This window comes from Phytophthora infestans, genomic scaffold (assembly GCF_000142945.1).
Source record: "Phytophthora infestans T30-4 supercont1.1 genomic scaffold, whole genome shotgun sequence".
Lineage (NCBI taxonomy): Eukaryota > Oomycota > Peronosporomycetes > Peronosporales > Peronosporaceae > Phytophthora > Phytophthora infestans.
The window spans coordinates 2,900,623-2,913,091 of record NW_003303758.1 but is presented as its reverse complement, the minus strand read 5'-3'; the positions used below and the strand labels follow the sequence as shown (position 1 = coordinate 2,913,091).

Genomic DNA, 12,469 nt, shown 5'->3' with positions numbered 1-12,469 from the left:
GTGATGGGGCGCACTGTTTTGTAGCCATTGCGGTGGACTTCAACTGGTTCTCCTAGAGAGAGATCCTAGTCTTATTTAGAGCACCAACTTGGGTGGTTTCGCGGCTCTGCAAGAGGGAGGATGCCATCGTTGTAGGACGATTAAATCATTATGGCTGCGTACGTTGAACATGGCGATCTTTTCAATCCTAGAGAAAGCTCAGCTAAATAGATGTTGCTTGACTCAGGGCTGCGGTCAAGAAACTTTCTCGGTATTGCTGCAGCAACTGTGGGGCATCGGAGCTATACCTGTACTGCTGGGTAGGTGGTGCTCATAACGTTACTCCTGGTAACATTTGGAGGACTTATTGTTGGACTATGATGTCGAGCAGAAAGGTTGCCGGCACGTGCAGAATATAAAGGTACGCGTGCCATTTCCCGTCGTCTGGCTGCGCTGGTGTGCGTCTGCTTACTGAGCTGAGCGACTTTTCCTATCAGTCCTTCTATGCCGAAACCAAGTCTATTCAGCAGGAGCTGGAGATGCTGCGCGTCACCATTTATGAGCAAGAAATTCGTTTTCGCGAGCTCGAGCTTCAGCTGGTGCGTTGAATGGATCAGCTGGTAACATGTAGCATTGTTGAATATTGACGACACTTCCTCGCGTTTATATTCATTCGGTGTAGAAAGAGAAGCAAGAGAGCTTGGAATTTCTAGCGAACCAAGTAAACAAGCTTCCAAGCTATTACCCTGTTCAGTCGACTGATGAGCAATTAATTCCATTGGGCTTGCCAGTGTGGTCCGTTGTTGCTGCAAAAATGGTTTGGCAACACTTCGATGGGGATCACGACGGACAGTTGACTTCCGAGAAGCTTCATCGACTGAAGGTGAGCTCGATATCAATTGTACTGTACGAAACTCTTGAACCGCAGAGGCTGACACCCTATTATGCCCAGGATCATCTACGGAAGAATCACGAAAACGTTGATGAAGTTCTTCCAGATTATTCAGCCGATCCTTTAACACCCCGCGACTTCCTCAGGCTGTATGAATGTGGAGAAGTCGCCAAGTTGTCCGATGATCTTCGCTCTCTTGGGGTTTTATGTGGTACTGAAGTGTATGACGGGACAGTATGTTTGGCCGCAAATTGTAAAGGCTGCTCTGTTTACTGTGTCACAGGGTTGTCGGAATCGATAGCACTGTCACTCTCAACCTGCGATGCAACACTGAGGCGCATAACGATGGAGTCTTGGGTACTACATGGCATTGATTTCCAGCACTGTACTGTTAAATCATCGTGTTTATGGTGCTTTTACTGTAGCAACTTCAAAAGGAGCGTGACAATTACCATAAAGAAGTGGACGAAAGCATAGTATGTCGATGTGAAATATTTCAAGCATGATACTCCTCCGACTTACTACGATGTGTTGCTGATGCAGAGGGCAAAGACGCGCTTACGAGAAGTCTTCGCAGCGTCAAAGCAATCTTTGGAGGACCAGGCACGCGACCTTGTTCGATTACAGCAACAGGAGGCCCACAACGAGCTTGAACTCCGTCTTGCTGATGAGAAAGGTAAGCGGACTGCTATTATCTTGTCTACAATGTTGCTTGGATCTAATATTTGTGATGATCACCAGCTGCAGCAAATGCAACGAGTCTGTCGAGGGCAAAACGCGAATTGTCCTCAGCAAAGCACGCTCTCCTGGACTTGAGAGCGCTAGTCGATGAGTAAGTCGATTATTGAATGGCGTGAAGCTGAGCGAAGACTCATTTTATCTTTTGTTTTATAAGTCAAATAGCGGAAAAAGAAAAATGGCAGCGATACTGCTGGGAACTGGAAGAGCGCTTGCACGAGGCAGCAAACGCCAGTCATATTACAGAGGTATCATGCCTAATGGTGTGCTACGTATATAGTGATGAAACTCATGTTTTGTGTGTCAATTTAGCGCGATCTCTGGCGAACCAAGGACGCTAAAAAGGAAGAAAGTCGGAAGAACATGCTCCTGTACATTGAGGCTCACAAAGGCAAGCGCCACTTTGACCGCCCTGCCGAAACTACGAACCCCAATCAAATGGAAAACTGACCTTCGGAACGACTGTAGAAGTCGCAACTCGCTCATGAATTAGCAGCAAGCAAAACTGGTACTTTAAGTATAGGAGAACAGTGTTTATCGATGCAACAATCTAATTCTACAGTACCGGTACTATTAAGACTACGTAGAATTTGATAGACTCCCCTCATACGAAATTGGCTAGTATCACGGCCCTCCCTACGCAGGGGGAGTATGAGAGGTAGGGCTCTAATGCACTCCGGTCAATCGTCTAATCCTGGGGGACGCTATATGAAGTACAACGAGATCGTTGTACTTCATATAGCGTCCCCCATGCCAGGTCTAAAATGTGTAATCCTGTGTGTATCCAAGGTTACGCGGGTTACGAAAGTTGCAATCACAATCGCAAGCTGAAATTTCAACGACGCTCGCTCGACTCCTAGACGAACACTGTGCTTTGCCAACCTCTGTTGTGGCAATAGTGCACGCTACACAATCAGATTCCCTTGTTGTAGATGAAGTGACGAATGGGCTGGCCGTTGCGATCCACCCGAGATCGGAATTCCTCCTCAACGCTGTCAGCCGAAATCGTTCCCAACTGCGGGAAGAGCGCCACAGCGCTGGGCATGGCACCCCACAGACACATCGTTAACACGACTATCATAGATGCAGGCAGAGACGCAATAAGTTAGCTCATTACCGCGGACTATGGCAGAAATAATGCACGTACCGAGCTCCGCAGCAAGCTTCGGGTACTTGGCCTTGGGCATGATGTTGGTTTTCTTCATGATCTCATACAGGTACGGCGGGAGCAGCAAAACTGTCCAAGTCCACCAATATTAGACATAATTCACCCAAGAAGAGCTTGTCAATGCGAGGACGTACTGGGCATGGGTAGCGCAATACGCGTGAGTGCCACTTGGCCAAGCGACTGACGTCCAGCGGCAACTGAACGCCCGTGAACATCTCCGTGCTCGTCCATGATATCAATTCCCTCTCTGTAACGCATCACCACACTCCAATGAGCACAACAGCATCATATTTCCAGTGCAAGACACTCTACACGTACTGGAACTCGTTGAAGCGCATCGACACGGCGTTGAAAGCACCTGCGCTCGCGACAGCAACGAAAGGAACCATCTGATCAAGTTGCAGCCCAAAAATTCAGTCACATAAGGAGCACAGCATTCGGCATTTAGCAGTTTTAACCTTTCCGAGGAAGGAACGCGTGCTGGGAGAAAGTCTCTTGGCTTTCTCCACCATCTTACCCAGACCAACGGCAGTCGAGCAAGACACGAGCGTCGCGGTAGCGTACGACTCTGTGATACGATGCAAAGAGCCGTGTTAGAACGCTGAAAGAAGGCCATTAGCATCGAGAACTTCGTACTGAAGATGGTGGAGTTGTCCTGTTCACTGCTGGCGTTGCGGTTAGCGTAGTTGAAACCGGCGCTGTAGCTCTGGTTAACCCATTGCCAGAAGATCGTGTTTCCCAACTGTAAGCATATTTAAGTGAGCATTTAAATTAAAATAAAGCTATTGTTACAAGTGCAGCAAGACTTTACATACCGTGGCAGGAGCGAGCAGCATGCCAACGCAAATGGGAATGTTCACAGGCACGAAAGCCGACAGCCGAAACACAGCCGGAACTGTCTCGCCAGTCTGAGGGTGCACGGCAGCCTCGTACGCTACATATCGATTCAATTATCACCAAAACGTCAGCAAAAACCACAAGTTGGTACCATCCTGTCGCATTGTTTCGTACCCTGGCGAAGATTCCAAAGTTCCGCATCCTTGAACTGACCAGGGGCGATTTTACCGTTGCGGAAGTCCTCCAGAGTCTGCGTCGCGTGCTGAATCTGCTCCGAGCTTAGAAAGAGCCACCTAAAGCCCCAGCATGATGTTTAGAGCCACACTTTTTCCATCGTCTACCTTGTTTGACGTACTTTGGCGACACGAGCTCCGCAAACTTACGCCACCGACCGACGTACGTCGAAGTATCGTGGCGCGGCTTATCTGGTAAATACACGTAGCGGCAGCATGGCCAGTTAGTCATCTCTGAACTGTGCGCTGCACGTCATGCGTGTAAGGTGTTTCGTACCGAGCGAAAACGGTGGCACTTGGTCGTCGGACATTGCAGATAGATGATGGCTGAGGCTGACGCTGTTGCTGAGAGCTCACAAGTGTGAACAAGCCAGATCGACGGCTTGGTTGGCGCAGACATCACGCATCCTGAGTTGTTATCCTGTTGCCTCTCCAGTCTGGAGAGCTTTTATTCGAAGTACATGTACGTCAGTGCGAAAGATGCTTCCAACCACAAGCTGATCAAATTGGTACCGAATCTACCGCAAAAGTGTGAAAGAGAGAAAAAATCAACTGCGCTGCTCATAAGACTTGCTTGGATATTTTAAATTTCCAGAAGCTGATCAAACAGGAGCGAGCATGGTGATGGCTCACTCGCAAGAATCAACCGCCAAAACATTGCAACTTGTGGCAATAGCCAATATCGAAAGCTCTTCATTCATTTTGATTACCGGTACCACACGGTACAGTACTGGGACAAATTCAACTTCAACACAGTACGGTAAATAGGTTGCTGAAATATTTTGAAGTGTTAAAATATATTTACCGGTATCGCAAAGCTTAAAAAAAGTACTTGCTTACCAAGCAAAAAACTAAAAAATGGCCATGTCACTCTTTCAGGAAAGTGTCAGTATTGTCACTTAATCTTAAAAAAACGAGGGAGCTTAAAAGTGCTACAGGAAGTCGCTATCATGGCGTCAAGAAGTCTCGTCCGCCGCTCGGCGCGTCTCGCCACTGCCATCGCTACTAAGCGCAGCTTCGTTCGCGCCGCTTCCGCGTCGGTGAACCTCCAGTGCTTTCAGACAGCACCCGCCACTCGCCAGACCCGTCTTCAGAGTACGCAGACAAGCTCCAGCGATGAGCCGCCCAAAACGGAGTCCCCAGTAGACCCAGAGCAGCTCATTCTGGCCAAGGCTCTGGACCATGTGATTTCCCACGGGTACGTTATGGTTTAAGTGCTATAAAAGCGAAGATATCCTAGGTTGTAACGCTCTCGAATGCAAGGTGGGCCATTGAGGCTCTAGCAGCTGGCGCCACGGATCTTGGCTACCCTTCGGTGGCTCACGGCATGTTCCAGCGCGGAGCTATTGATTTGGTGGATTATTTTATGGACTCGTGTCTCGCCAAGCTACGCGAGACGCTGATTGTCAACACGGAAAAGTTGCAGGCCATGACGGTGACTGAACGTCTCAAGTTTGGCGTCTGCACGCGTCTGCAGATGCTGGAGCCTGTGTTGGCTACATGGCCACAGGCTATGGCCATTGGCGCTCTACCGCAGAACGCACCTGGTACTGCAAAGAGACTGGCCCAGCTCTCGGATGAAATCTGGTACTTCGCTGGTGACAAGTCCACGGATCTATCATGGTACACCAAGCGCGCTATTCTCACGGGCATCTACGCTAGCACGGAGCTGTTTATGCTGAATGACAAGTCGCCGAACTTCCAGGACACGTGGGATTTCTTGGACCGCCGTGTGGACGAAACGATCCAACTCGGAGAACTGCCTCAGAACGTACGTGAAGCTGTTTGAGTCTCTTATAAGGCTTAGCTGTTGACGTGACTAACTACTTGTGTGCTGGTCTGTGTCTGAGCAGCTGAACGATGTGGCTGGGATGGCCAGTATTGGGCTGCAGTCGGTGTTTTCGGCTGTGACGTCGCTTGCGGGTCCTCTGGCCAGTCAGATCATCTCGAACTCGCCTTTGAGTCAAGTTCCGAACCCGATTTCAGCTGTGGGCAGTGTGGTTCCTCCCTCGGTTGTATCGGCTGTTGCCTCTGGAATGCCATTTAGCAATCCTACTTCTGCTGGACATGACGGTATGGCGTTCAAGTCGAAGGATCTGGACGAAATTAACCAAGAGCTTGAGAAGCTCGGCGGCCTTGACGCGAGTGAACGACGGAACTAAAACGTCCGGGAAACTCTGGCTTTCGAGAAACGAACTGTCTATGCCGACATGGTAAAAGTGAACTTCCACGCTCTTGCAGAAAAATATAAAAAAATATAAAAAAGTAAAGACGTAAGGTACTACCTGTACAGTAGTACTTCGAAGTATTTCTCAAACTGAAGTGTTATTTATTCCGTATTATCATCTTCACTCTCGTTCTCTTCTTCATCTTCATCTTCCTCTGCACTCTCACTCTCGTCTTCACTGCGTTCTTCTTCACTACTTTCTTCTCCATCATCACTGTTGCTTTTTCCACTACTCTCTTCTGCTTGCTCCATGAAAGCCTTCTTCGCTGCTGCCTGTGTCTCACGTTTCTCACGTCGAGCACGTTTCAAGTTGTCAATGCGTTCCTCTTTCTGCCGTTTCATACGAGCCTCTTCGGCATCCCAGAACGCGTTCTGTAGGTCCAAAGCTCGCAGGTCATCACGGACACGAAGTAGTTTCCGATACCAAAGCTCTTGTCTCCAGCCAGCCTCAGCCTTTTCTCGCTTCACTAAACGAATTGCCTCACCAAGCAACAACGGCGGCCAATCCGTACGAAAGACCTCGCGTTTGTCCGGACAAACCAATCGACCTTTTCCGCAGATACGATTGCATCGCCACGTACCGACGTACGAGTATCCAAGCGCACTCGTCTCTGTGCCTTGACCATGACGCATATTATTGTAGAATTCGCCTTGATACACAGCGCCACTCTGGAGCATCTGTAGCTTCCCCACCCCACAGCGTTGTCCTTTGATAAATTCACCTTCGTAGCAGTATCCACGATCCATTTCCATGACTCCGAAGCCGTGGAACTTTCCGTCAGCAAAAGCGCCAGTGTATTTAACGCCGTTCGGATACACTACGGTTCCGTTCCCGCATGGTTCATTATGAACGAACTCGCCTCGATATTTGCCACCGTCAGCGAACGTGTAGACTCCGAGGGTGGCGTGCATTTCGCCATCTTTCCAGCGTCCATTATATGTGAAGAAGGTGTGTTTACCATGCGATTCAAGCTGGCCTCGCACTTGCGGAGCAAGTCCTGGTGGAGCATTTATGACGGGGACTTCTGCGATTAATTCCAGCTTGTCGACTTCGTCTTCTTGGTTGTCACTGTGTTTGAATTGAGGCTGTGGCGGTGGCTTTTTGACGCCGGTGACCGCTGCCTGTTGCTGTCGTTTGCGAGCAATATCTTCGTCGACGTGGAAGGAGCAGTCTCGAAAGGCTCGTTGCAGCAGTATTTGACTCTTTTGACGTGGCTCGAGCGATTTAGAGGCGTCCTGCGCTGCTAAGTCAGCGGCTGGAGGCTTCATGATGGCATCGTAATGCTTTTGGTGAGCGAGCATGCGGATTTCCACGGTCGAAAGCTGTTCCGGTATCGCGAAGAAGGCCTGCTCTAGTCGATTAAACAACACGGCACTCCAGCGGTTGAGCTGAATCTGGTTGGACTTTATAAACCATGGCGCGAAGCGAGCATGAACTTCTGGTAGCCCTACACGACGTAGCATGCGATAATAGAAGACACTGCGTGGATCTTCATCTTTAAGTTTCTGTCGGGCAAGCTCAACAGTTTACATGCGACTACTTCAACGTACTCCACAAAGCACGATACGTACTCGCTGGTAAGCTGCCACAGTCTTTCGATCTTTGAGGATAAGCGCATTAATCTGCTTTAAAAGCTGCAGGAGTGAAGCAACAGTGAGAAATTCTCTCAGACTTTTACAAAGTACTACGTTTTAATTGGTTTTACGTTGTGCATCTCGCGCTCCACACGCTTCTTGTCTTCCAATTCTCTATGCAGAATTTCGCGGAGATATCTCTGCCGAGCATCTTCGGGCGTCTCCTTGCGCAACTTCTTGCGTCCAGGCCACAAACGCTGCACAGCCGAAGCCATTTCTAACGCTAAGTGCAAGAAAGTTGTCGCTGCGCAAACGAGTCGCAAATCTAGTTTTAGAAAATTCAAGGCTGCTCAAACGTAACGCTCCCGCATCTTGATAAAGACTAAATTATGATGGAATGTCGGTAGGATCTATAGTCACATGCACACGGAACTCCGTAGAGAACGTGCTTGCAACCTCAAACACCTAACACTCAATATGGCAATGCTATGGTTTTATGAGCGGCTTCACGTCCACAGCGAGGGACCGAACACCGAGCGAGCTTGCGGGGAGTAATAAAAAGATGATGAACGTTCTCTCAGTGGTGTTTGAATACATTTTTGCTTCCACATCCGACAGGTGAAGCCCGAAGACCTCCCCGGCTTTCAGTTTTAGCATGGAATTTTTTTACATCAGCGAGAACTGGCACGGCAAAAATAATGTTAATACCGGTAGAGCTGAGTACTATCCGATGGAAAAGGGGAATGGCAATTCCACAGGAAATTGGAAAAATTATTGACTGGTCCAGCGTCGTCCAATATTAACTGGAATTTACTAAGGACTAGATTGGCCAATCAGATTCGATCTGGTCGGAATTGGCAATTTGACATGCCAATTCAAATTCAATTCAATTTGAATTGCGTAGTGCTTGACTCGGCATGCCAAGCCGCGGTAGTTTGCACCATCTCACGTGTGCATGTAGAAGTACATATAACTAGATTTTGCGTGAGAGTCACGCCGAAGTTGATTGATAAAGGGAAGTTGGTGCTTTCAACGACGCCTTTGCCGATATTTATATTTATATATATATCAATTGAATATCTCAATCAATTTTTAACACAGGTGTGTGCTTCACCGCCTTGACTCCAAACTTTTTTCGCGAGACCCCGGCATGGTTTCTTCCTCGAAGCGGCGGTGGGTCTGTCGAACGACGATCGCCAGTGACAGCGTGCATGTCTACGGATCCAATAGTGAGATCGGCTCGCAAATCATAATCACCACAAGCCAATTCACGGTCGACAGGACCAACGTGGCAATTGCAATGCCACCGAAATGACACCTGCGGTCACCCGCGTGACACCCGTCACGGGTCGGGACTACACGGAAACATCTGGGACCACGGGTCCCGTGGTCCCAGATGTTTCCGCGTAGTCCCAAATGTGCTGACAAAACTGGGTGATCAAGCTTGGGTTTTGTAACGGAGTGGATTAAGCATGGAAAGTAGGGCTCGGGATCGAGTCTGATTGGTGCTCCTGAATAAGTCGCTGTGGCACAAGCTTCCAGGAATCTTCCAGCTCCGGTACGACACATGGATCTGATTTGACCGCGCACGCAAAGATCTGGGGCCACCACGGCCACTCCAGGCATGGCTCCGGAGCTGCTCCGGTGCTCGCACGTAGTAGACGAAAATGGGGCACTGCAAGTGCAGCGCTTGCATCGTAGAATCCAGAGTGCTAGCCAATCGGCTCTTCGAGATAGGTGAAATATCAATACCGGTCGACAATGCATGGAGTTCCGCCGGTCGTGATGCTCAATTTAAACTGACTGTATTGTTCGAAGATCTTGCTTCAGCGCGTGGCTAATGATGGTCTTGCATCAATCCACAAGTTGCAGGGAATGCCGTCCAACGCCCCACCAACGCAAGGGTGGGCGGACTCTATGCTAGGGTTGGACGCGTCAATAGCCGCTGCGAGTGCAGGTGCCTGTTGCGCACGTGCGACTGACTGATTACGCTGGCCATCGCGCGAGCTATTCTTATTGTTAGTCACAGGCGAAGTTGACAAGCGCGTCAAGGCACTCACAGTGTGCCAGGAAGGTTGCCGCTGTGTGAGTCACACAGCGGCAACCTTTCTGTCCATCTTCTCTGGTGACAGTGGAGACTAGTGGCGCCGTCGGAAGTGGTAAGCTTAACGTGTAGTGTCATCGCGAGAGGGCATTTTGCGGCAGTTGCGTGTTGAAGTTGCCCACCGCTCCGACGGGCACCGCTGCGAAGTTCCCATTGACAGTTGCTGGTTTTGCTCGGAGTCTCAGCTGGAGCGATGCAAAAGACAGACACACCTGTCCTCCATGTGCGTCGATCAAGCCGACTCAACTCAAGTGCAACACGATGGCAATTGCAGTCCAAATATTTTAGACTCGCTGGCAATTACAAACTTTAGACTCTTCGGCAATTACAAATTTTAGACGCGTGGATATTGCGTCAAAGGCGAGCCAACCGCCTGTTGCTTATACCGACCGCTGCAGCAGCCTCTGGCCAAGTTGCCTAACACCTCCTTAGACAAGTTGCTGTTGCAGGTTGTCTACACAGGCGAGTTCCTGGGTCATTGCCTGCTAATCCCAAAGGCCCAGCGGGGAAACTGCGCCGAAACGGAACGCGTCCGAGCCGCGAAATTCTGTGTGGCGTCGCTCGCCGGCGCTCGCATTCTGCGCTACGGCGATCAGACACGATGGCAAGCAGGTGGTTTTGCTGCATACGAGACCCCAGTGAATCCAAGCGTCGCATCGCGATTGGCCAGTTGAGCGCCGACTTTGGCTGGCTCTTCCGTCCCGTCTTCGTGCGCCCTACGCCAGCCCCAGCCCCGGAGTTTTGCAAAATACTCCTTCCGTGGATGGCCTCATTCAGAGAACGGCAACCGCGGCAACAAGTGGCAATTCCTCTTAGGAAAGCCCTAATTGCCTTTCAACGCATCTGGTGGAGCTCCGAGCAGCTCCTCCGACTTCCTCCATTCCGCACAAGCTACGGATCCCTTACACTCGCAGTTGCACCTCTTCGGTACGTTTAATGGCTTTTTCCTTACTTGTGTCTCGTAAGCATGCGACGCCTGGTAGCTTTTTTGATGGCTTGAAATGGGAGAAAATAAAAACACTCTTTTTCCATTTCAATCCTCTCGTGTTGCAACCTGACTAACGGCTTGCTTCCCCCACTTCCCATTTTTGCAGCTTCCGTCGCGCACGAAACTCGTCGAGTTTCGTCAACAACAACAGCAATCATCCGTTTCCCCAAGCTCTCGATGGGCTGCCAGACGTCGAAGGACGTCTTGCCCAACAGCCCCAGGGAACACGAGCACGAGCAGCGCCCCAGCCTTAGTCAGATCTTCCTGCATGCCGCCTCTAAGCAACAAGCCCGCGACGAGAGCGGCGTGGGCGCCCGCCGAGCACCCACCACGGACTCGCACCGCGACGTCTTTAGCATCTTTGGTGAGCACGGAATGACACTCGAAGCCGTCGCATCTCCTTCGGCCAGCAACTGCTCACCTGCCAGTCCGAGTGGCAGCATTTTCTCCACTGCCACTACTGCCTCTGATACGGAGCGCACACTGGTGCTGCACCGACCTGCAGGCCAGTACTTCCCGCAACTCCGCGTGAGTTACGGCAAATATTCCGACACGGGCATTCGCAAGAACAACGAGGACAGACAGGCCACCACATCACGGAAAGTGGACGACGACCTCGTTGCCTTCTTCGGACTGTACGACGGCCACGGAGGACCCGAAGTGGCCGAGTATCTGGCCGAAAAGCTACACGAAAACGTCTATAATCACGTTCAAAAATCCACGAACAAGCCGGAATCTGCGCGTAGTTTGCAGCCCGCTGACATTGTACTGGCCGATGCTATCCGGACAGCATACGCCGCCACAGATGAAGAAATTTTCAAGCAACAATTGCCTAGTGGATCCACCGCAGTGTCAGTAGTGATTCGCGGCTCCACGGCCCTCGTATCTTCTGTAGGGGACTCCCAAGTCGTGTTGTCTACGAACGGACAGGCCAAGGATATGTGCATCGCCCACACCCCTGATCTTTCCAGTGAACGCGACCGAATTCTTAAAGCTAAAGGGCAGATCTCGAAAGGCCGCATTTACGGAATGCTTGGGGTGTCAAGAGCGTTCGGAGACATCGACTTTAAGACCGGACGAGGAGAATTCAAGAACAGATTCAACGGAGACCTGGTGTGCGCCACCCCCGACATCGTGGTCCACGAGGTCAAGAGCCAGGACGAGTTCATGGTGCTCGGCTGCGACGGTCTGTACGACGTCATGGAACCTCAGGACGTCGTGAACTTCGTGCGTGCCAAGTTGGGGCTGCATGGAGACGTGCAACACGCAACTGAAGAGCTTGTGAGCCACGCCATCGCTCTCGGATCCACTGACAATGTCAGCGCCATCATTGTGTGCTTCAACCAGGACGAGCAGGAGGCCGTGCCTGTGACGCCCATCGAGGCGGCGCAGGCGGCTGAGGCTCAGAAGAAGCGGGCAGCCTCTGCAGTTGACTCCGTGTGAAACCCAGTATTCTATTCATCTATCAAAGTCAAGCCAAAGCGACGTCCGACAACAGGCAACAACCAGCCTACACATGTATCATAGAAAAAGGCAACGCTGTTGCCTCCAAACCCATGTACCAATAATTAGTTTATCAAGGTCGTTTTGGCCATGCAGTTATTTTCTACTAAAAAGTGCTCGACATTATTTCGTTCGATGGCGCTCGGTCTGTTGCAGCAGAGTGAGCTGCAGCACAAAATTGTGGCGAGGAAATGAAGTTGCACATGTACGGACCACACACACTGT

The 12,469-nt window shown here is 50.5% G+C and overlaps 5 protein-coding genes across 5 annotated transcripts; 3 read left to right on the top strand and 2 right to left on the bottom strand.

Moving 5' to 3' along the window:
• Positions 1–359: 359 nt before the first annotated feature.
• On the top strand, positions 360–1,707 carry PITG_00563 (uncharacterized protein; the record flags this gene model as incomplete). Its single annotated transcript, XM_002909104.1, has 7 exons — positions 360–385; positions 461–578; positions 662–862; positions 932–1,082; positions 1,155–1,228; positions 1,415–1,547; positions 1,613–1,707. The coding sequence occupies 7 exons, from the start codon at positions 360–362 to the stop codon at positions 1,705–1,707; spliced, it is 798 nt and encodes a 265-aa protein (XP_002909150.1).
• Positions 1,708–2,522: 815 nt separating this feature from the next.
• PITG_00562 (Mitochondrial Tricarboxylate Carrier (MTC) Family) lies at positions 2,523–4,158 on the bottom strand (the record flags this gene model as incomplete). Its single annotated transcript, XM_002909103.1, has 10 exons — positions 2,523–2,683; positions 2,757–2,846; positions 2,912–3,024; positions 3,096–3,166; positions 3,236–3,345; positions 3,414–3,519; positions 3,593–3,711; positions 3,789–3,907; positions 3,970–4,039; positions 4,125–4,158. The coding sequence occupies 10 exons, from the start codon at positions 4,156–4,158 to the stop codon at positions 2,523–2,525; spliced, it is 993 nt and encodes a 330-aa protein (XP_002909149.1).
• A 606-nt stretch (positions 4,159–4,764) lies between these two features.
• PITG_00561 (ubiquinone biosynthesis protein COQ9) lies at positions 4,765–6,009 on the top strand (the record flags this gene model as incomplete). The annotated part of the gene is made up of 3 exons (XM_002909102.1): positions 4,765–5,045; positions 5,111–5,618; positions 5,701–6,009. The coding sequence occupies 3 exons, from the start codon at positions 4,798–4,800 to the stop codon at positions 6,007–6,009; spliced, it is 1,065 nt and encodes a 354-aa protein (XP_002909148.1).
• Positions 6,010–6,387: 378 nt separating this feature from the next.
• On the bottom strand, positions 6,388–7,924 carry PITG_00560 (uncharacterized protein; the record flags this gene model as incomplete). The annotated part of the gene is made up of 4 exons (XM_002909101.1): positions 6,388–6,446; positions 6,656–7,478; positions 7,647–7,709; positions 7,781–7,924. The coding sequence occupies 4 exons, from the start codon at positions 7,922–7,924 to the stop codon at positions 6,388–6,390; spliced, it is 1,089 nt and encodes a 362-aa protein (XP_002909147.1).
• A 1,600-nt stretch (positions 7,925–9,524) lies between these two features.
• PITG_00559 (protein phosphatase 2C, putative) lies at positions 9,525–12,300 on the top strand (the record flags this gene model as incomplete). The annotated part of the gene is made up of 4 exons (XM_002909100.1): positions 9,525–9,621; positions 9,673–9,734; positions 10,152–10,365; positions 10,848–12,300. 4 exons carry the CDS (start codon positions 9,525–9,527, stop codon positions 12,182–12,184), a joined length of 1,710 nt encoding a protein of 569 aa, XP_002909146.1.
• Positions 12,301–12,469: the final 169 nt, after the last annotated feature.